The 24,411-nt window shown below is 36.8% G+C and overlaps 1 protein-coding gene across 6 annotated transcripts in view; it reads left to right on the top strand.

The window, feature by feature from the left end:
• The window catches only part of SYNJ1 (synaptojanin 1), a 129,202-nt gene that overhangs the window by 59,804 nt on the left and 44,987 nt on the right, over window positions 1–24,411 (top strand). For 4 of the 6 annotated variants that reach the window (XM_006862531.1, XM_006862534.1, XM_006862535.1 and 1 more), the window contains 7 exons: window positions 5,392–5,453; window positions 7,693–7,789; window positions 8,829–8,998; window positions 9,957–10,038; window positions 13,043–13,195; window positions 16,266–16,422; window positions 18,501–18,524. In XM_006862531.1, the coding sequence (XP_006862593.1) occupies window positions 5,392–5,453; window positions 7,693–7,789; window positions 8,829–8,998; window positions 9,957–10,038; window positions 13,043–13,195; window positions 16,266–16,422; window positions 18,501–18,524 (745 nt within the window). Of the gene's footprint in view, window positions 1–5,391; window positions 5,454–7,692; window positions 7,790–8,828; window positions 8,999–9,956; window positions 10,039–13,042; window positions 13,196–16,256; window positions 16,423–18,500; window positions 18,525–24,411 lie in introns of all 6 variants that reach the window. The other 2 variants (XM_006862533.1, XM_006862536.1) reach the window with 1 other exon arrangement.

Here is a 24,411-nt window from a genome sequence, read left to right as displayed (position 1 = left end):
TCATTTACCTTGTGCATTTTCAGTACTGGGATTTATTTTAGGAGATCCTTGAAATTTGTGTGGCCTAGTGAGATTCCCTAATTCACAAGTCACAGATAGAAAATCCTTACACAGTTGTCCCTTGACTTGCTTCTTGTCCTTCATGATTAATTCATGTGAGGTTTTTTTAATTAAAAGATTTAAAAAGTCACCTGGTATGGTTTTAAATGTAGATTCATACCTTCAGCTACAAATGTAATCTCTTGAATGGGGCTAGGAATCTGAATTTTTAACAAAGTTCCCTACCAGTCAGTACTGAGAACTTCTGTTATACAAGATTCCAGTCTGATGATATTGTGAGCATATCCAGCCCAGGCTGCTCCAAGAGCCAGTCCTGAGCAAGCTGATTGATGTATGACACTTAGCCACAGCATTCTCTTAGGCAGTGGGACTGTTCCCTTTTCATTTCCACTACTGCCTCAGTTGGAGCCTTGGTGTATGGCATTGTAGCCTAAGCACTGGACTGCTAATGGCAAAGTCAGTAGTTCAAACCCATCAGCTGCTCCTCAGAAACCACCCTATACAAAGTTGCTATGAATCAGAACTGACTTGACAGCACTTAACAACTGTCTCAGTTATAAGGATCCCTGATGGCACAGTGGGTTAAGTGTTGGGCTGGTCACTAAAAGGTCTTCAGTTTGAACCCACCACCGCTCCATGGGAGAAAAATGAGGCAGTCTGCTTCCATAAAGATTTACAATCTCAGACACCCTCTGGGGCAGCTCTGCTGTGTCCTGTAGGGTTGTTACAAGTCAGAATCAACTCTTCAGCAGTATGTTTGGGTTCCAGTAGAAGTCCTCATCATTTATTTTGGCTGGAAGACTTTCATGGTTTTCTTAATTTCTAACTCCCTAAATTAAGATTTGTTGGCCTTCTGTAGCCAGCTTAGATCTCATGGATTCCAATTCCTTTTCAGTTTCCCACAGTAATCTCTACGTTGTTAAATATTTGAATTCTTTCTGCTTCCATAAAGATTTACAGCCTTGGAAACCCTGTTCAGGGTCGCTATGGGTCGAACCGACTTGACGGCACTTAACAACAACAACAATATGTTTTATACTCATTGTCTGTTACATGCCATTGAGTTGATTCTAACTCATATTGACCCTGTAAATCGTTTCCAAAGTGTGACTGATGGATTTGAACCATCAACTGTGCAGTTAAACAGTCCAGTTCTTATCCTACAAAGCCACACTGGCGTTCCTATTTTATATTAGATGTTCACAAACGTTTTAAACCTATACTTAAGCTTCATAGAGAGCTTACAATTTGAGGAGTCAGGACTTTTATGGTAAAATTAAATATCAATATGAGTTCATTTGAGGCATTTAAAAAGTTGTCATTATAAGGTGTACTACACAGGTAAGAATGCTGTTTTAAGTTCTGGCTAATCATGTATATTACTTCATTATAGGTAGCTTATATTGTTGTTGAATCAATTTAGACTCATACCAATTCTATATGATGGAATTGCTCCTTAGAGTTTCTCTGGGGAGTCCTGGGGTGGTGCTGAAGGAGCTGGGTTGGAACTGCAAGGTCGGCACTTCAAATCCACCAGGCACTCCCCGGAAACCCTATACAGGGTTACTGTGAGTTAGAATCAACTCGATAACACTTAACAACAGCAGCAATAATCAATCTTTACAGAAGGAGATCACCATGTAGTGGATAGTGGGTTCAAACTGCTGACCTTTTGCTTAGCAGCCAAGTAGTTAACCGTTGCACCATGAAAGCTCCTACTAGCTTATACTGTTGGTGGTTGTTGTTAGTGCTGGCAAGTCATAGCAACATTGTGTAGGGTTTCCAAGCAACATGTGGTGGGTTTGAACTCCCAACCTTGTGGTTAGCAGTCGAGTTCTTATACTGTAGCACCATACCGAGACTTTTTTGTTCTTGTTTTTTTTTTTTTTTTGAGTTTGTGAATTACATGACACTTTACATGGAAGAACATTAGTTTTACACTCATCGTTTATTGCTTCATTGCCATGGTTACAATCCCCTCCACGCATCACCAGTCAACAAAAGGGTACATCCTATAAGCCTGCTCCCCACCGCCCCCTGCTCCCCAGTCATCAGCACACAACCCCTCTTCCTCCCTGGGTCCTGAGTCCTCTGCCTCCATCTCAGGGATTGCTGCCTTTCTGGGTAGGGTTCCGCTCTCCACTCTTCTCCCTTCATGGTTTCAGGGACCTCTCATAAGAGACCTATCTGCATTTCCTTTCATCAGTCCTGCCTAGACAGATTGGATACTACTCAGTGGAGATTCTACCTTCCTCCACGCCCTCTGGATCTATGTTCCCTCTAGAAAGCTTGTAAGTCAGTCACTTCTTGCCTTTGTAGCCCCCCCCATTTTGGATAGTCAATGTCCAAGTTGCCCATCCCTGTCTACTCTGTGTATGGAGGGGGTGGGAATGATCCCTGCTGCAAAGATTTGTTCCCTCTTTTGAGCTACTGCATTCATAGGTGTAGGTCAAGTTCATCAAATTGTATCAGGTTACTCTTCCACCACCACCACCACCACCACCACCCCCTTTCCTCTTCTAGTTGAGCTCTGATCACCCAGTCATTGAGGCTGGGTCAAATGGGTATTATCTGCATGTGTGGGTGCTCTTGTGGATATGCCCTCTCTTCTTATCCGCTGGACACTTCACCCTCCACTCTAGTCCTCCATGGATCTGTCACTGACTCTGGGCCCAGGAGTCCCCAGGTCTTGCCACACTGCTGGCCAACCAGGTCTCCACCTGGGTTCACAGGAGTCTATTGACCATTGTAGGGCTTAGCTCTCAGCCTTATAGCTGTTTTTCTCTCTCTTTCTCTTGTCGGTGGCGAACGCGGTGACCTATCAGAGCGTGTATTCCCATTGAGTCTTAGTCTTGGAAGGGGGTTTACTCTGAGAGGGCCCGACCCCTTGCCTTGATGTCTCTCTCCTGTGTGGGCATCTTGCTTGTAGTCATTGGTCAGTCTGTTTTGTGTTTTTCCTGTCAGTCTTTCTTTCAAGAAATATTTTCTGTTCTTCTAGCTGCTCCAGGCTGGTCTGCCCATCCTCTCGGGGAAATTTCCCACCTCTGGAGATTCTGGCTGCTGTTCAGGATTCCACCTATAGTCTTACGTAATGCAGAGGCTCCGCAGGCAGCCTCCTTCACTGGGCACATCGTATCCCCATTTTAGGTATTCCAATCAGTTATAGACAGAAGACAGACTTACAAGCTTTCTATGGTGATATTTCTGGCTTTTCCTCTCTCTACCCTTCCAGTGTCTATTTTACAATGTAATGCAAGGAATACCAAGATTCAGTAGACCGCCAAGCATCTTAACATTATTTCCTGCTTTTTTCCTTTTCCAACCATATCTCACTCCGTGTACCCCCTCGCCCTGTTGTTCCAAGGTTGTGTATACATTATTTTTTACCTCTGTCCCACTTAGCCCATGTGAACCTACCTATTTGTTCTCCCCTCTGCTTTGTTCTTCCATTCTCCGATCCCCTTTTGTGTATTGTCCCCCTCCCGAGCACCATAACTAACCTGTGTCTATTCCCTGCCCTGTGCTCTACCTTTCTGTCCCTCCCCTCCCCTCACCCCCTACATCCCAGCAATCAGCAAAGAATGCCCCCACTCCCCTTTAGTATGGGTTCTTTTTTTTTCAGTCTTTTACAGTAGTCATACCAAGACTTTTTAATGCCTCAGATGAACTCTTATTGATACTAGTAAATCATACAAGGTGATATGCACCATGATGAGGTCTCTGCCTAGCATAGTGCTGAGTTCCCAGTTTGGGGCTGAATTAAAGTTTCAGAAGTACATGAACATGAAACAATATTGATGGAAAATGATATACCACTCAGTTAATTTTTTGTTTTTAATTTAGTATAAGTTTTTTAAATGATATAAATTTATGATGATTTGAAATCTTTAAACTTTCTGGAATGCTACCTTTATCACTGTTGACCCAGCAGCTCTTTAATTAAAATGGAGTAATAAAATCTAATCTTGTCTAACAAGTACATCGGCTGTTAGAGTTGTTAGGTAGCAGGATGGTTAGGAACAATCACTGTCAGTATTTCAGTTTTAATTGCCCAAATAGTGAGATAATGTCTCTTAATGTACATAGGGCATGTAATTTGAGTTTAAAACAAGATAATTATATGAAACATTCTTAAAAATATGTTTTATAAATAAAAATTTCTGTTAATTTATATGTGTTTCATCATGTAGTAACATACAGTTGTTTTTACTTGGGTTGCTTCAAAAATAAAAGGGAGAGAACTTTTAAAACTTAAAGAGGTTATGTAAATGAAAATCAGTTATTTACTGTGTGCTCAGCAAATGAAAGATTACATATGGTTAAAAATAATCTGCTTGTATAAAACCAATTCAGAGGACCCGTGAGGTCAATCAAAATAATAACAGTGTCAAAGAATGGAAAAATATGGAACAGAGATCCAGGTGGTGAGGAGGTCAGGTAGATTGCAGGATACAATAGACTGTCTTAAATGGAGGGAAAAATTAATAGACTATAGGGTAACCTCAAAGAAGCTTAATACTTCACAATTTACTGTGAAAATGAAGATCCAATTAGAACAAAGAAACATTCTGACACAAAGAAGAAACTGACAAGAAATAGCACAAAAAATCCAAGTACTCAGCAGAAGAAAGCATGCAGAACAAAGGATTGAACAGCACCACAAAAAATTAACATAATGACAGCAATTAATTCATACCTATGGATAATTACACTGAATGTCAATGGCTTTAATGCACCAGTAAAGACACAGAGAGTGTCAGACAGAATAAGAAAACAAAACCCTTCAATATGCTGCCTGCAAGAGACACACCTTATATACAGAGACAAAAACAGACTAAAAGTTTAAGAATGGAAAAAATATACTAATCTAGCTGCAATAAAAAAAGCAGGAGTGGCAATACTAATCTGTAATAAAATAAACTTTAAGGCAAAAACCAGCATAAGAAATAAAGAAGGATACTATCTAATGATTGAAGGGTCAATTGAGCAAGATGACATAACCATAATAAATATCTATGCTCCCAATGAAAGAGCCCCAAGATATATAAAGCAAACTCTGCTAGACATAGAGAGATGGAGCGCCTGGGGACTCTGAACTCAGGGAGGGAGAGGGGGCCAGGCTTGCAGAGTGTACCCTTTGGTTGTTTGATGATGCATGGAGGAGATTATAATCATTACAATGAAACAAAGTACGATAGGTTGAATGTAAAGCTTATGTTCTCCCAAGTAAACTATCACTCAATTCACAATAAAAACTTTAAAAAAAAAAAAATCTACCTTTCATCTAAATGTTTGTTTTTCGTATTATTAAATATATTATTCTTGTCCAAGGTGGGATCCCATCGTGTCCGTATGTCAAGGGGATTTGAAGCCAATGCTCCTGCTTTTGACAGGTAAGATTGATTATATTTATATAGTGCTGTAAGTTTTTATATCGTTAAGCAATGAGACTAGTTATAGTTACTGTTTCAACTTTTTTGGCTATAAATAAAATTTCTTCTAATTTAACTAGAAAACAGTGACATCTAGTGTTGTAACTTCTACCACTGGGTGTGTGGGTCTTTATGGGTGTGTTGTTCAGTATGTTAACCACATGTAGTTATCAAGTACTTGAAATGTGACAAGACCAACAGATATACTGTCAGTGTGAAATACTTACCAAATTTCAAAGACCTAGTATCCCCCAAAATAAATAAATCTCTCATTAATACTCATTGTTGTTGTTGTTATGTGCTGTGGAGTCGATTCTGACTCACAGCGACCCTGTACAGGGTTTCCAAGGCTGTAAATCTTTATGGGGACAGAAAGCCTCATCTTTATCCCGCAAAGCAGCTGGTAGTTTCGAACTGCTGACCTTGTGGTTCTCAGCCTGATTCATAACCACTACTCTACCAGACCTCCTTAATTAATACTCATTAATACTGGTTTTATAATAATTACATGTTGAAATTATATTCTAGAAGTATTTGGGTTAAATAAAATGTATTAAAATTAAAATTTTTGACCATGTCTTTAAATTTTTTGAAATATGCCATCTAGGTATTATAAAATTGCACATGTGATTCACCTTTTATATCCCTTGGACAATATTATTCTATAGCTTCTGGAACGGTTACAAGCTGGAAAGAAAACAGACCATATTCTGGGCCTAATTTCTTAAGGCTAGAGCTTATTAGGGAGGTCCTTCTGGTATAGCACTATAGAAGAAGGACTTGACACCTAACTACAAGGCTGGCCATTCAAACTTACCAGCTGCCCCTTAGACATGCTGTACAGGGTCATTATATGTCAGAACTGACTCGATAACACTTAGCAACAACAACAACAACATGAATGAATACTCAGAGTATGTGATGTCCACATGTAAGAGGTACAGCCCTGGGCCTCTCTTTTTGCTGCCTCCTTATCCAAGCTAGATGGCTTGTGTTCTTTCAGCTAGTCAAGTGCCAGCTTCACAGATTGGAGAGGAAGTTGGCTGACTCAGATAGCTCCAGGGTAGTTGGGAGTTGATTGATGTCATTCGATATAGTGGAAAGAAACCAGTGTTAGTGTCTGTATTTCAGAAGCAAAAACGTAACTGTAAGTTTCTATAAATTCAGAATTTCGAGACGATATAAAATGAATTTGTATCTAGTTTTGCCAGCTCTGTAAGTTTAAAATACTGCCATGTAGATTCTGTTGAGTAATGCATTCTTTTTTAAATGTTTTATTGTGAATTATGTGATCGTTTACATGGGAGAACATTAGTTTTACTTTCATCCTATCGTCTGTTGTTTCATTGCCATGGTTACAATCCCCTCCATGCATCGTCAGCCAACCAAAGGGTATATCCTACAAGCCTGCCGCTGCCTGCTCTACCCCCCCACCCCCCGCATCAGCACACAGCCCCTCTCCCTCTCTGTGTGTCTAAAGTCCCCAGCTGCTCCATCTCTCCACGGTTGTCGTCTCTGCCTCCATCTCAGGCATCACTGCTTCTCTGGGTAGAGTCCTGCTCTCTGTTCTTCTCCCTTCATAGTCCCAGGGATCTCCACTCCTAGACTGCAAAGTTAATCACTCCCCTCCTTGCTACAAAACCTCTGCCTTTACATTTACAACCCTCACAATCAGTCCTGATAACAATTATTCACTCTTGTATCAAAAAAGACGTATCTGTATTTCCTTTCATCAGTCCTGCCTAGACAGATTGGATACTACTCAGTGGAGAGTCTACCTTCCTCCATGCCCTCTGGATCTAGGTTCCCTCTTGAAAGCTTGTAAGCCAGTCACTTCTTGCCTTTGTAGCCCCCCCATTTTGGGTAGCCAATGTCCAAGTTGCCCATCCTTGTCTACTCTGTGTATGGAGGGGGTGGGAATGAACCTTGCTATAAAGATTTATTCCCTCTTTTGAGCTACTGCATCCATAGGTGTAGGTCAAGTTCATCAAACTGTATCAGATTGCTCTTTTTTCCTCTTCTTTCTTCTTCTAATTGAGCTCTGATCATCCAGTCATTGAAGCCAGGTCAAGTGGGTATTATCCGCAAGTGTGGGTGTTCTTGAGTAATGGATTCTTGCTGATTGTTGGGGGGAGGGAGGGAACAAAACCCTTAGGCTTATCATTTGAAATATGATTGTTTTCTTTTATTTCGTTAATAGGCATTTTAGAACACTTAAGAATTTGTATGGCAAACAAATAATAGTAAATTTGCTTGGGTCTAAGGAAGGTGAACACATGCTAAGTAAGGCTTTCCAGGTAAGTATGATAAATTTTCTTCTGTTTTGGCCCATAGACAAAGTAATGATATTTTTTAAAATAATGAAAAAGTTAAGTACTTGTTGGAACGTTCTTTAGCTCTTTGGGAAATAGTTTAGATTCATACTGCTGAAATTGGGATATAGAACGGTTTCAAAGCAATTGGTGCCATCCAATAATCTGTTGTTTATGTTAAGAAGAAGTAGAATATCTCTCCCCTCTAGAATGTTCATCTGTCATTAGTAGAAAAATATCAGGCAGTTTCCTCCTTCATCTGTTCATTGCTCTGCTCACTTCCTAGAAGTCATTGTCATTGTTTTAAATATATGAAATGGTGACTAATACATTTGTTTATATGCCAAGAACATGTCTTCTCTCTTACAAATAAATTGATAAGAATTGATGAGAGAACTTCAAATAAAAAAGAACCTGAGGGAATATCTGACTTCTAAGGACAAAACATTCTCCATAAATACTTATTGAATCAATAATAAAATTATATCATTAATGTTGTTAGATAAAATTAAATAAACATAATTAAATAAAATTGTTGGAAAACACATTTTTTAAAGTTCAATTTACTTAATAGAATTCAGAAGTAACTAATAGTGTTGCTATTTCATTTGTAACTTGTGAGTAAATATTAGTAAACAAGTGATACTTGAAGAATATCTTTTTATATAAAACTTTAAAACTGTATTATTGGAAGAAAGTATAAAAATGACTACTACTTTAAATTTGCCTTGTAAAAAAATGTAATGCTGCTGACCTGATCAGAATATTATTAAAGTTCTCAGATTTTAACCATGTCACCTAATCTGTCAGGGATAGAATATGAGGTTTTAGGGGGGAAATGCTTTTAAGTCTCAGGTAATTTTCCATTTTTCTGAGTGTCAATGAAAGCTTTCTTCTAAGAGTTGGTAAGATTGCAAGAGACCATGCTGAGGTTTTAATTTAAAAAGTAGGTTCCATTTATTGACCAATATTGTTAAATCATATGTAGTTAACATTTAGGTAAATATTTGCCTTTTATTTTCAGAGTCATTTGAAAGCTTCTGAACATGCCACCGATATCCAGATGGTGAATTTTGACTATCATCAAATGGTTAAAGGAGGAAAGGCAGAGAAATTACATAGTATTCTTAAACCTCAAGTCCAAAAATTTGTAGATTATGGATTTTTTTATTTCAATGGAAGTGAAGTTCAGAGGTTCGCTCTTTTTCTCTCTTCTTTAAATTGAGCTTTTACTATAAATTCATGATTATTCTCAGCATTGTAGTCTTAAATTTCTTTTTTAAATCAATTATAATAAATAATATATCTTTATATTTTTTTCGTGGTTTCCTTTAGAATTCCACAAAAATTAATAATAGCAGTTTACATTATTGAGCACGTTGTATATTATGCTTGGTACTCCACCTATTTCAGAAACAATTGTAGGGATAAGTTCTATTATTATCCACTGTTAACATTTCAGGAACTTGAGGCATAGACCATAATCTGCCCCAAATCACATAAATAGGAAGTGTTAGAGCTAGGATTCATCTAGCTCCATACCTCACAGTGATATCTATGAATCTATGCTATTTCTCTCTCAAAACTAATGTTTTAATATTTCTTGACCTCAGTAAAGATTTTAGCTTGCAAACAGAAGTAAAAGACATTGCTATAATGTCTCCTTCCAATATTCAGGTTTGAAATATGAAATTTTAAAAAATGTTAAAAGGTGTGAGTTCAGTATATAGTTTGAGGTAAACTTTAGTGAGCAATGCTCACATTTTATAATTTTTCTATTAAAGATGACAAATCTTAGGCTTTTAAATTAATTCCATAAATATTTTATTATCTTTTATATGCAGAGAACTTGGGAAATATGAACCTGAATGTATATTAGGCTTCTAATTACTAGCCTATTTGAGAATAAGGCAGATGGCTGGATAGATAGACATATGGCAAATAATACACGGCAAAAAGTTAGCATTGTAGAATCTATGGAATATGTGAAGAGTCACTGTAAACTTGTTTCAAGTTTTTTGTGCTTAAAATTTCTAATAATAAAAAGTTGGAGTGGATGCTACATTTTAATCGGCTTAATTTTTCACAGTTTATTTTAATTTCGTTGTTTTTGTTCCAAATCAGCTATTAAAGTATATTGAATTTGTTACAGATGCCAGAGTGGTACAGTTCGAACAAATTGCTTGGATTGTCTTGATAGAACAAACAGTGTGCAGGCATTCCTAGGCTTAGAGGTAAAAAAATAAAGTAAAATGTATATATGAGACTTGTATCATATGCCTTCTCAGAGCCTTTAAAAAAGTTGTGGTGGAAATATACATAGCAAAATATGTCCTCTCAACAATTTCTACATGTACAACTCAGTGACATCTTTCAATGTTTTTGTAGTCAAATATTTCGGCTTCTTGTTAGTTTGATTTTTGCAAAATAGCAATGAAGTTTTGCTTTATTATAGGTTTTCTTTATGTCTTTTCTAGTCTTTTTCCCTTACCCTCAACCCCTTTGATTTAAATGTTTCCTTTACCTGTTCTTATTTAGGTGACTAAGTAGGTTCTTATATTCATTATTCGTTACTGTCTTTTGAAAAAAGAATGTCTGGGGGGTGGGGAGGGCCTCATTTTCTATGTTGTTGTTTTTTGAAGTCTATTTTAGAAATTGGGAAGGGTCTGTTTTCACATGTATAATCCTGCAAGATTACATTTTCACAAAGTCTGTTACCCAATGTGGTTTATATGGAGTTTTCAAATCAGTCCCTACAAAACACAGAATCAAATTAAAATGCCTTTGTTAGTGATAATGAAAGTGAATGAGATTAACTTTTCTAAGATGGTCTTTTGTTTAAAAGTTCTTTTCTTTGCCACCTATCCTCCGATTCAGTGTAATATGTTGTTGTTGTGATGTGCCGTGGAGTCGGTTCTGACTCATAGCGACCCTACACAGGGTTTCCGAGGCTGTAAATCTTTACGGGAGCAGACCGCCTCATCTTTCTCCCGTGGAATCGCTGGTAGTTTCGAACTGCTGACCTTGGCGGGAATATATTAGTCTCAATTTTGTCAAACTATGTAGCCCTGCTGAGCTAGCTAAGTCTTTCCTGTTGTGCAACAATTAAAGTCAGGGCTGTGCAGAGCTTCATTTACTTCCCTAGGAACTTAACATAGTTCTCAAAATACCATTAACAAATAAAACAGGAATATGAAATGACATGCTTGTATTGCCTCTGTGAGTTGAGTGGGTTTGGTTTTTATTTCCTCTAGTTAATGATCTTAAAGTTGGCCAGGATATCAGTTAATTATTTACCCTGGGGCTCAGGTTCTTTTTATGTCAAAAATGAAATTACAGTTTACAGAGAGCTCTGCAATAGACCTACATTTTTCACATAAATAAATAAATTCTACTACTTTGACTTTTTTGGAATCTTTCATTGAAGTTTATCATGTGATTGATGTAGAAAACACAACAGGGACAAGGAAAGTGAAAGCAGGAATGTTGGTTATTTGGATGGAATTGATCAGAAGCCTTGAGTTTCCAGTTTTATTTTTAAGTGGTTGAGAGCATCTACATTGAATTTGAAAGAAAATGCTTATTGAAATACATGAAAATCTTCATTGAAAGTATAATACCTTTCAGTTTTCAGAATCTGACTTAGCTGTCTATCCATTGTTGGTATTTAGGTGTGAGAATCCTCTCATATAGAGCAATTAGTTAACTGGATACAACATTTCCTGTTAGATAGCCAAACCAAGCTAATAGTGAAATAAGATCAGTTTTGTTCAATTCCTTGAAGTTTTTTTTAGAGAGGGAGATACAAATGGTAAGCAATGTCCTAAGGGTTTTATTCTCTGTGCTAACAAATAAATTACATCTGATGCCAATACCTGGTAATAAAATGAATGCCATTTAGAGTTTTTATGTTATTTTAACTTTTGATCCCTCTGTAAATACTGTATGTGCTTAGCTGCTAACGAAAAGGTCAGTGATTTGAACCCACCAGTTGCTCCACAGGCGAAAGATGTGGCAGTCTGCTACTATAAAGATTCACAGCCTATATTTAAAGATTCTAAACAGAAGAAGCAAAACGGTTCAGGATTATATACTGTTTTGACTTCCAGATTTCAAGGATATGATATATTCAGAATACAGACTAATTACTTATTTTACTTATTTAAACATTTTTCTTGTTATCTGTGATGTAGGGATGTTGGTGGCCGAGTTTGTTGCATTCCTTGTGTGCTGTGTTCCCGTTGTTAAGTGCTGTCAAGTCGGTTCCAAGTCATAGCGATCCTGCATAGGATTTCCAAGGAGCAGTTGGTGGGCATGAACTGCCAACCTTGTGGTTAACAGTCCAGTGCTTATCGTACAGTGCCACACCATGACTCCATGTTCCCTCTAGTTCTCCTTTGTACACAATACCAGTATGTTGTTAGTGCTGTCGAGTTGGTTCTGACCCATAGCGACCCTGTATAGGGTTTCCAAGGAGTAGCTGGTGAACTTATCGACTTTGCAGTCCAGTGCGTTAACCCACAGCACCACACCAGGACATTACCAGTACAGACTTTATATATTAAAAACTGTCTGGCTTCATTCACAGATGTAACTGATCTTAATTTTGTGGCAGTTCAAGAGCAGCTCTTTTTCAATAAAACCCCTGACCTTAATGACCAAAATTTAGAGGACCAAATTCAAAAATTAAATAAACTTAGAGTTACTTGGGAAAAAAGTTTAAAGAAACTTTCATATTCACATATATAATTAGATAAACTTGGTATTTTTTCTGCTCTAAGGTTGGTGGTTCAAGCTCACCAGCTGTTCCTCAGAAACCCTATACAGGGTCGCTATGGGTTTGAATTGACTCAATGGCACTTAATTACAACAACAATGCATACTTTGTATGCTGTAATGCATAATGTTGAATAATTAGTTCTTTTAGGTTAGCAAGGTAAAGTAGTTTGATTTGTAGATTAATACTTGCAAGGATATTTTAGAAGGTTAGCCTTATCATTTAAGCAGACGTTCTTGTAATACGAGTGAGCATTAAGTTGAACTTGTAAGTTTAGTTGTGATGTTTTCTTTGAAACTTGAAGTGGTGGGAAATAAAGTTAACCTAGTAAATAGTTGTTTTCAGAATTCAGGCTCACATAGACCTATAAACAGAAATTTTGCATTTGATTCTTGTCCGAAGAGCCACATCACAATTACCATATTAGTATGCTTATAAAAGTTTCTATTTTCCTGTTTCAGATGCTAGCTAAGCAGTTGGAAGCTCTTGGCTTAGCTGAAAAGCCTCAGTTGGTGACCCGCTTTCAAGAAGTCTTTCGGTCAATGTGGTCTGTGAATGGTGACTCGATCAGTAAGATATATGCAGGAACTGGAGCACTTGAAGGGAAGGCCAAGGTAGACTTAGATCTGTCATAGCATTACAAAAGAATTGCCCTCTTAATTAAGCTTTTAGATGTTTTGTTTTTTAAGAAACTGTTTTAGAATTTTGTTTTTATCATCCTTTTATATCCTCATACTTCCTTCTACCCTGTTATTGTATGTGCACTTGAGTTGGTTCTGACTCATAGCTACCTTTGTATAGAGTTTCCAAGAAGCCACTGGTGGGTTTGAACTGCTGACTTTGTGGTTAGAGTCCATTGCTTATCCTGCAATATCTCACAGCAGGACTTCATAGTGAATGTTGTTGTTGTTAAGTGCCGTTGTTTTCGATTCCAACCCATAGTGACCCTGTGTAGGGTTTCCAAGGAGGATCTGGTGAGCTTGAACCACCGACTTTGCAGTTAAAACGGCTTTGCAGTCTGGTGCATTAACCCACAGTGCCACACCATGTTGTTGTTGTTAAGTGCCGTCAAGTCGGTTCTAAACCATAGCGGCACTGTACAAGGTTTCTGAGGCTATAAATCTTTACTGGAGCAGAAAGCCTCATCTTTCTCCCACAGAGCGGTTGGTAGTTCCAAACTGCTGTGCCACACCATAGTGAATACAAATGATTAAATGAAAGATAGCTGTTTTGCTAAGTTTAGGGGTCTATATGCCTGAAATACATAGTCATTTAGTCATCAGTCAATGGGTCTCTATATGTATGGCTTGCTTTACCCCCCATACATTTCCCTTGTATATCTGCCTCACTTTTCATATGATTTTTTTTGCTTATAAATATGATTGAATAAGCCATAGTTGTCCTGATAAGGAATCCTGTTTCATTTGGCTTTGTGTTCCCAGCACTTATTCAGGACCCACTGTAACAAATACTTGTTCGATAAATAAATGAATCAATTATTTATGAGCATTTGCTATGAGCATGGCACTATTTGTTGTTTAAGTGTCTTGGAGTCGGTTCTAACTCATAGCAATTCTGCATAGTGATTCCAAGGAACAACCCGTGAGTTTGAATCATCGACTTTGTGGTTCAAACCAACTTTACAGTCCAGTACATTATCCCTATTAGGGCTTAGTTAAAATTTTCTTACTTCAATTTTGTTGCCTTGAAAAGGACACTTAGAATTGTGCAAAGGAGTGTAAGGTATGGATTTAATCATAATTCTCAGCCTCATTATTATTTCTTAATTGCTATTATTATCTACACGCTACTTTCTTCACTCGTATTTGACTGCTATTTTATATATTTAAGTATTGTTTGAGTTTTTAAGGGGCCTCTGACTCAGTGTTATTAACATTCTAAAGCTATACAGCAACTCAAAGTACCTCAAGAATAGAAATAAGAACATATATCACTTTCAGAGTTTGCATCCATCCTCTTCATTGTAGCAACTGAAATTCTTCAAAGACTGTTCATCATGTACACATCTTCTTTTACTTTGCAAATTGTTCTTTTATCCTGTGTCTCATAAAACTTTTGTATGCTTCATGCCATGCTCAGTGATACTGGCCTTTCTCACAAAGTTCCTTTGGTTCAGCTCAGAGAAATAATAATATTGCCATTTATAAATATTTACTTCTAAATCTTCTCTATTTTTGAAAACTTATTTGTTTTAAATAGAGATTATGATTCTTGTTATTCTCTTGCCCGTTCTGTAAAACTATTGCTTATAAATATTCTTTCATGTTTCCCAGTTTTCATTTTCTAAATTGACTAAGCCAATAGATACATGTACAGAAGTTACATATACTCAGTAGTCTATTGTCTTAATATATATAGATATGAAATATTTATACATTAAATATGCTAGCCTGAATTGAACTAAGTCTAATATCTGAACTGCTCTTTCTTTTCCTTTCTCTGGATTCCTTTTGATTAATTGCCTGATAATGTGAATGGTGAGTTCTTTTATAATAGTCTTTTGTGTGTGTTATTATGTGGAAGGAAATGATACTTTATTGCCAAACTTAAATAGTTCATTAAATATGCAGCCTTCTTTTAATAGCATTAAAAATTTTTGACTCTATTGTAAAAACCAAACCCATTTCTATTGAGTGGATTTCTACTCACAGAGATCTTATAATACTAAGTACAACTGCCCATAGAGTTCCCAAGGCTGTAAATTTTTATGGAACCACTGGTGGGTTCAAACAGCCACCCTTTTAAAGGTTGGCAGTCAAGTGCTTTAACCACTGTGCCACCAGAGCTTCATTTTATTCTAATGACTGTTACTTCTTTAAGAATTAAGGATTATACATTGTAAAGTTATTTTCTAAAAGGCAATTAAAAAGTATCAGAATCTGTAAGATCAAAATAAATTATCTTTATAGTAACTAACATGTCCTAGTAAAATATATGTTCATTAAAAATTATAGTTCAGTCTCTCACTATAAGAATTGACATAAGGAGTAGAAAGCCTCATCTTTCTCCTGAGGAGAGACTGGTGAATTTGAACTGCTGACCTTGCATTTCAAACCGACCTTGCAGTCCAGTGCATTAACCTGCAGCGCCATGCTAGGACATAAGACCTTTGTTACTATGTTCAGGTTTAGTTTTTGCTAATAATGAGTTGTTTGATACCACTCAATCGGATGTTGTTGTTGTTGTGTGCTTAGTCCTTTCTGACTCATAGCAACCCTGATAGTTTTCTATTATTAAAGTTACAAGAAGTTTTTCTAACAGCATGTAAATTCATTGTGTCCTCCTTTATCTTTTCTCTGTCTCTCCTCCCACCCCATCCATAAGCCTTAATGATAAGAGATAATTGTCTTTGTTTTAAATAAGTCCACTTGAGTTTATTTATAATAAGCTATTTACTCATTTACTGCTATAGATACCATTACTGGATGTAGTTGTGACACTGAGCTGATATTTTTTTTTATCTCTCTGTGCAGAGGAAAAGAAACAATGGCATCTTGAGCAATTTTAATGTGATGCTTACATATTCAAAATAGAATGATTAAGTCCTCTTTGTGACAATAAAAGCATATAAAACTGATTTAAAGTTTAAAATACCTATTAAATAAAGTCACCAATATTGAGAATGAGAGTGCTATTCCTTTCTCTCCCCAACAGGCTGGAAAGTTAAAAGATGGTGCTCGTTCTGTTACCAGAACCATTCAGAACAACTTCTTCGACAGTTCCAAGCAAGAGGCCATTGATATTTTGCTGCTGGGAAATACTCTAAATAGTGATTTAGCTGACAAAGCTCGAGCACTCTTAACTACTGGAAGTTTGCGTGGTATGTGTATTTACTTTAGGTTTTAGTTAATTTGTGTTATTTATATTCTTTGCTAAAGTTCAAGAGATAAATGTAAATTTTTTTACATAAATAATTTTTAGGTTTTTAAGAGTTGATTCAAATACTTTTGGAAAGGAATTTCTATAAAGGTATTAAAAAAAAAGGTTTCTTCAGTGGAAGTTTGTCTCTTAAAATGTTTATATCATCACTGATATTATATTAAGCTATAAGCTGAAGCCTAGGAATTTTTTTTTTAATAGATTATGATTGAGAAGGGAAGTGGTTTTAAGTAATGCTAACTTTACACAAGGCAGGAATTTATAAAATATTCAGCTAGTACTTTTAAAAAAGAGTATCCAATAATTAGAAAGTTAGTGCTTTATTGAAGAAACAATACCTATATTGATTTTTTAAAATAACCACCCAAAAGTTACTATGATGCTTTTTTAAAAATTGTGAAAACCATTGTATCATATTAATAATTTAAAATATCACTTATTAATGGACACTAATTGTTATTTTCAATTTTACTTCTTGGCATGTATGACGCCCAGGATAGGTTTTGATCCTTCACTTTGTGTTTTTTGATTAAAATTGGAAGAATTTGAGCTCATGTCATTGAGTGCATGTATTAGAGGAAAACTCGGTATAGTACTTGATAAATTAGATGTCCTTAATACCTTTTTTCCTTTTAACTTTTCAGCCTCTGAACTTTTTTCCTTCTGTTTAGAAGTGTCAAAACTAAAGTTTTTTATTTTCCTTTTCAAGTAGGAGAAAATTGTATCAGTTAATGACTACAGGGTAATCTCTTGGCTAAATGGTTGTCATAGATTCTTTCTGAATTCCTCAGGGTGCTCTGCATGGAGGTAATTATAGTTAGTCCCTCAGGGCTGTGTAAGCTAGCTAGGAAACTGAAGCCTACTAAAACACTTTTTAAAAAAAAAAAATCTGATCTTAGCTACTGCTTTCAACTTCAGGCTTTTTGCCTGGCTTCCAACAGTAGAGACTTGACTAATCTGTTTTGTATCACCTGTGCTTACCTTGAGTTACAGAAGTTAAACCGGTTGCCATCGAGTTGATTCTCATTCATAGTGATTCAGTGTTGTTGTTAAGTGAGTTGGTTCCAACCATAGTGACCCTATATAGGGTTTCCAAGGAGTGGCTGGTGGGTTTCAACTGCCAACCCTGTGGTTAGCAGTCCAGTGCAGCACACCAGGACTGTAGGATAGAGTAAAATGCCCTTTATGGTTTTCAAGACTGTGATCTTTTGGGAAGCAGACTGCGTATCTTTTCTCCTGTCAAATGACTGATGAGTTTAAACTGCCAACTTTTGACTAGCAGCCAAGTGCTTAAGCACCACGCCACCTCAAGACAAAGTGTTGCTAAGTATATATTCATACATTTCTTAACACTTAATATGTATAGTTTTACTATTAAGTTTCTGTATTTTATGGTCACTGTAAATTATTTTAGTGCTGTGCTCCAACTCCATTTTTTCCCGTAAGTCCTGTAGCTGTTTGGGACTTTACAGACGTTTGCATGGTGCAGTGATTTTTGACATACACATGTCTTGTTACAGTATAACTGATTGTACTTATCAGCTCATGAGTCCCAGAAAAAAATCCCAAAAATTACGCATTAGAGTAAAATCTTCCATATCTTCCAGCCTCTTAGGTTTTCCATTACTCATATTCACTCCCACTTACACATAATATGTGCATACGTGAGTGTGCATGCATGTGAACATGTGTGCTCCCAGGCACATGTGCACGCCCATACTCACACACAGTGGAGCAGCCTGAAAAGCAAGCTTAGAAGTCACATTTTGTGAAACTGGAGGTAGAGCCATCAGAATTGGTAAGCGTAACTGAGTCACTTCAGGATTTGTTTGATTTATGCCAGCCATGTGTTTTTAATTTTTTGTGTATTATAGCCATCAGAAAAAAGTTAAGTAATCAAATTGACTTTAAAGAAATTAGTGAGGCTATTTTAGAATGTTTTGTTATAACACGCTAGATTGTAACTTACCTTGTTGTTTTACTAATGATTTTTTTGTTTTTTTCTTGATGCATCCATAGTTTCTGAACAGACATTACAGTCAGGTACAGTATAGAATATCAATCTAAAATGAAAGCAACTTTTTATTTTTCTAAAGTTGGTATTGTAAATAAATAACATCCATTAAATGGACGCTTTCTTATTTTGTACAGGATAAATTGATAATCTTGTTTCAGTCTGAGAAAAAAATCAAGCCCTCCCTTTTGTTTAGAAGAAAGTATGTAATACTTTCTGTAGCTAATGCTTAATTTCAATTAAAAATAACTCACCTAGTTTTTAATTTCATATTTATATTTTACAGAATGAACATTGTTATGCTTACTCTTAATAGTTTAATGGATAAAACCCAGATATGACTATTTTGGATTACTTTCAGTATACGTTTTATAATATTTGTGACTACTCAACAGTGTTCTTCACATATAACAATTGAGAAGACACTGTTTCCTTTTCTCATATTGTGATTAAATATTTACTTTAAATATAGACTTGCGATCTGAAGTTTTTTTAAAAAAGCACTAAGATTGCTAATAAACTTAGAAGAATTAATGTTATGAGACTTGAAAGTCATTATTTTTTATATGGTCTTGTCTTTAAACATGAATTTGTGACAAAAGGAACAAAAAGCTAGAACTCTTGCAAGAAATTAGCTGAAAATGACATGTTTTCTTTCTCTATCTTGCTATCACTTAAGATTTGTTTGGGTTAGTTATTGTTCTGAATGTTTTGAGAAACTACTGGGGTTTTTTTAAAGAAGGATGGAGGAAGGAAGCGTCGTCATTTTTTAGCTATGTATTGCAATCCATTTTTTGGAGTGACACATGGTATTTAGGGATAGACATCTGTTGTCTGAACATAGGCTTGTTATTTCTTTCCTCATATTTAGATACCAAGCAATTAAGAAGCTAGAAATCATCTTTTTAAAAAATCTTTTTATTCTACTTAAAAACTGGCTTCATACAATATGGCAATATGATTTTGTTCACACAATTTGTTATTTGTCTGGCTGGATTTTTTAAGCTGTTGTCACTATAGATTTGTGCTTTGATATAGAAAGATTGAAAAAGCTGGTTTTTGCAGCAGTAGCATTGGCAATGACTTTAATTAGAAAGAAGATTCTGTATTAGCTTTTTTTTAAACCTTATACCTCTGTACCAGTACCCAGATCAAATAGCAAGAAGATAAAAAATCTTCATGTCTGCCCAGGTAACAGTAGAAATATGTGTCTCATCTAAGTCAGTTCTTTCAAAGGTCAACAGGTCAGGATTATTTTGATAATGACACTAAGATGTTATATGCCTTTGCACTCTCATTCTCCCACAAGCATACAGTGACATTTTCCAGAAGCTGCATGACCTGTGATAGCAAACGGGTTTGGCTCCAGAAGCAAATGTGAAAATTTAGCTTCAAGAAAAGTGCCACTTTTCTTAGAATTTTTCTTTTTCTTTTGGAAGGTATAGTTTGTTTTTTTTAAAATAAATAATGTATTTATTTATATAAGTAGGTGATGTGTTATCTGTTATTTTTAAATGCCCCTAAAATCACCAGTGGTGAACTAGAGTTGACTGACTTTTGACAGTTGGTTATGTGCATCTTTTAATCACGTTCAATGACATCACATTGGTAGCTTGAAGTTGACCTTTGTGGTAGCATTCATTCTACAGAAAGAGGTAGATGCTACAAACCAGTATTCTTTTTCTCCCTGGAGAGCCAGCTAGCTGTGAAACATTTACAGCATACACTGGATATAATCCACACAGGCAAAAGCTTTGTGCAGTCCTCAGTTAATTAAGAGTATGATGGCTTCCTAAAACCAAAAGGTTTGAGAACTACTGTTCTAGATCATCTATGCCAAATATCCCAGCACTTATTATTTCTATTTCTTCCAGTCTCAAATTACTTAATTGACCAGCCAGAATTATTTCAGAATAAGAAAAAGAACAGAAGTATTTTATCTTGGCTCTGGCACTACTTAGCTATACAATTGTGACCAAGTCATTTAACTTCTTTGGACTAAAGTGCTCTTATTTGTAAAATGGGAATGATTGTTGTATGCACATCCCAGAATTCTTGTGAGGGTCTAGTGAAAGTGCAGGGGACTGGCTAAGATGAGAATACAAGAGAGGAAACTGGACCTAGAGTTTGCTACAGAAATAAAAGAAGAAAGATTCCATAGCACTTAATAAGATTTTAAAGTAATTTTTCTTTTTTTCATAACTATTGCAAAACATTTTTTTGTTAAACTTACTCCTTAATGTCCTATATTTTTGTTTTGTTTTCTACTTTTTACTGTGAATTGAGTGAAGGTTTACAGAGTAGATCATCAGTTTTACATGAAGCACATCATACACTTTGTTTCAGCTCAGTGGTTGCAATCCCCAGTCAACTCCAGTCTACCAGTGGTGATTTTAAATGCCTAGTGGGCATTTAAAAACTATTAATTCATTTAAAAATAGCAACAGTTGTCCCATTTCCTCCCTGTGGTTCCTATTTACATTCCACCCACCTTCTCAACGTTTTCATTAGGTAAATGTGGCTCTATTGTGAGCTTACTTTACTAGGATTATTGTGTTCCCCCACACCCCACCCCTTACCCCCATGTACCTATCTATTTCTTGACTGAAAATTGGACCACAAGGGTGAGTTCATTTCCAGACATGAAGGTAGTTAAAGGTCAAAGTCTTACGTTCCTCCAGTGTCTTTCTGAACAGTAGTTTTTTATAATTTTGAGTTTTGTTCTACATTTTCACCCACTTTATCTGGGACCTTTTTATGTGATCCTTTTCTGAGCAGCTGGTAATGGTAGACAGGCACCATCTAGTTCTTCTGGTCACAGAACTGTGGAGACTGACTTTCATGTATCCCATTAGTTTGTTAGACTAATTGATTCCAAGTACCTTCATTTCTCATGACTCTTTCTTCTGCACATGGAGGGACCAATAGTTGAACCTTAGAAGACTGCTATGAGCTTTTAAGATCCCAGACACTGTAAGGACCAAACTGATTTTACCTGATTTTGCCTACCTATAAACTGCTTGACTAAACTCTAGTCAGGCTCAGGAAAGCATTTTAAAGAGACAAGGCCTCAGTTATTAGTTCCCTCCAGAGGCAAGGTCAATCTCCATTCTGTACATTAGCCTGAACACGTACTCTAGCTCCAAGAATATGATATATGTATAAATAGCCAGGCAGCTCAAGGCCAGAGGCCAGATGTTTTCCTTTACCCTAGCCTAAGAACAAAGACCACTAGTCCTGACCAATTAAACTGTAACATCTCATAGTTTGCCAATTGTTAACCAATCCAAAGATTGTAAAGCTGAGAAACCTGAGCTGTTTGAAAATTCTATAAAAACCCTGCAGACAATGAATTCGGGGCTCTTTCCCTATTCTGAAATGTCGGATAAGGTTAGAGACCTGGCTTGATTAAACAACCCTTATGTATTTGCATTGGTACACGGCTCCTGGGTGGTCTTTGGGGACCCTGAATTCTGGGCATAACAACACTACTCACCAAAGTAGGATGTAGAACATTATCTATGTCATGACAATTTACCACGGTGTCCTTAAAGACTGCTCCTGAACCTCTAGGTCTTCTGGCAGCTCCTTGCCTTAAGATAATTGATAGTATCTAAGAAGTTTTCATCATTTGCTTGCTGTATGCTCCACCATATTCATAGTTGTGTCTGCAGCAAAGATAAATCCCATATATAAATATCCTCTTTCAGACCTTTATGTATTTGTGGGTGTACCCCACCCTTCCTTCTATCCCCATTCAGCCTGCTTATCTGTAAAGACCAATTTTTCATTGTGTTTCTTTTAAGATCAGAAATAGCAGCAAATCATTGAAGCTGAAATGAAAAATATTTATGCTAAGGAGAGAGATTGAAGGGTATGGAAAAGGATAGGATAGTTATGAAGGTGAAAGCCTGGTTGGGAAAGGGAATTGTGTTATTTGGAAAGGAGGGAACCATTTCCTTTGAGACTAGAGAGAAATGAGAAGCAAATTGTTAGAAAAATGGATGATATTATGAGATGTAATTCAAGGTGATTGTTGAGCAGAAGGTTAGAGACTTGAGATGTTTTACTGTTGGTGTGATAAATACAGTAAGTAGTGTTTCAGTAACAAATAAACATTGCTAGATGGCGGAGGCCAGGTTAGAATTGGATAGAATAAATGGTGATGGAAATGTACTTCTGCACCTTCCCCTGTACCTTTCTGTAGGCAAATGAGCAATGCAGTGAAGATGGACTTGGCTGAGGTCATGGTAAAAAGGTATCTGAGGCAAGAAGGGAATAGAAAGACTCACAGACTTGGTAAACTGTCAGGGCTAGTAAGTGAAGGGAAAGCCTCATTGATATGGAGAATTGATTTGAAAGGTGTGATCAGGAGGAGTGAATAAGTTGTCCAGAGTGAAAAACTATGGAAAGGTGTAGGCAATGCTGAGGTTGGAGGGGGATTGACAGGGTAGTGGGCACAGCAGAGTGCATGTAGAAACAACAGTGAATCTGACATTTCACGCTTATGGTTCTCAAATCACTTTGTTACACATCTTTTTATCAAGGCTCAGAATAAGCCTATGAGTTAGGCAGATGTCATGCCTATTGGCTAATGAGCAAATCAACAGATATTAAGCAATTTACTATCGGTCTCTCCATTCAAATGGTGGCATTCGTTTTCTGATCCAAATTCCTTGTCTCTACCGCATTACAGTGTTAGTTCCAGAAGCACGGAAAGCTGTTTTCTAGACTCATGTGCCTAGTATGTTGTTGTTGTTAAGTGTGTTTGTCTTGGTAAGGGCTCATAGGGACCTTGTAGAGGGCTTCCAAGGAGCAGCTGGTGGGTTTGAACTGCTGACCTTGTGCTTTATCCAGCAGCACCATACCAGGACTCCAGGTATAGAATTCTGGTGATTTCTCAAGTAGTTCTTAAGAGAGAATGGGAGTGAAGTAGATAAGTAAACCAAACCAAACTAGTTGCCATTGAGTCGATTTTGGCTCTTGGAGACTCTGTGTACAGAGTAGAAGTGATTCATAGGGTTTTCAAAACTGTGACCATTCAGAAACAGATACCCAGTCCTGTCTTTCAAGGCACCTCTAGTTGGGTTTGTACCACCAACCTGTTGGTTAGTAGATCAGTGCCACTCAGGCATTCCTTGAAGTAGGCAATAACGTCATAGTTTGCATATTGTAATGAAAATAGTTTTGACCATGTTGAACCTCTTGAAAGTGCTTCAGGAAACAGATCTGCTTTTAATGAGGTTGGACCACTCCCAAAAGTGCAGGAGGTATCTGGCAGCAGCACTATAGGACTGTGTCCTACGTGGTGGTGTTGAGATGGAGAAGGGAATCGTGCTCTGAAACATTGCCTTGTTGTTAAGTGCCATCATGTCGGTTCTGACTCCTAGCCACTCTGTATAGGGCTGCCAAGGAGTGGCTGGTGGTTGAATTGCTGACCTTGCAGTTATTAGCCTGGTGCTTATCCTATAGTGCGACACCAGGACTCTAGGAGTAAATTCTAACTATCGGGTAAGGCAATTTCATGGCATTTTCAAGAAGAACTTGCCATTCACCTTTTCTACATTGGGAATATCCTTTATAGTTTCTGTGAATTTTATTCACATTTGGCTGAAAATACTGGTTGAAATTAGGGGAAAATAGCATGACTGAAAATTTTATTTATGGTCTATTAAAGAAACACAGATTTCTTTAATATAAATGAGTTCACACACATTAATAAACAGGAGGGTGATGTGAGTATAATGCCGAAGTTGTGCTGGTTTGTTTAGGTTTTTCCCTGCATGTTAATGCTGTGAACTGTCATGGGACTTCCACACAATTAAAGAAAAGGAAACTTTAGTATTTCTAAAAAGCAGAAATACTTCAGAAAAGTCTTCCTTAGTGCAAGGAATGATTTCCATCCCCACTATCATT

Source organism: Chrysochloris asiatica, unplaced genomic scaffold (assembly GCF_000296735.1).
Source record: "Chrysochloris asiatica unplaced genomic scaffold, ChrAsi1.0 scaffold00049, whole genome shotgun sequence".
Classification (NCBI taxonomy): Eukaryota; Metazoa; Chordata; class Mammalia; order Afrosoricida; family Chrysochloridae; genus Chrysochloris; species Chrysochloris asiatica.
The sequence above is the reverse complement of the archived record's forward strand: the minus strand, read 5'-3'. Positions and strand labels throughout refer to the sequence as shown.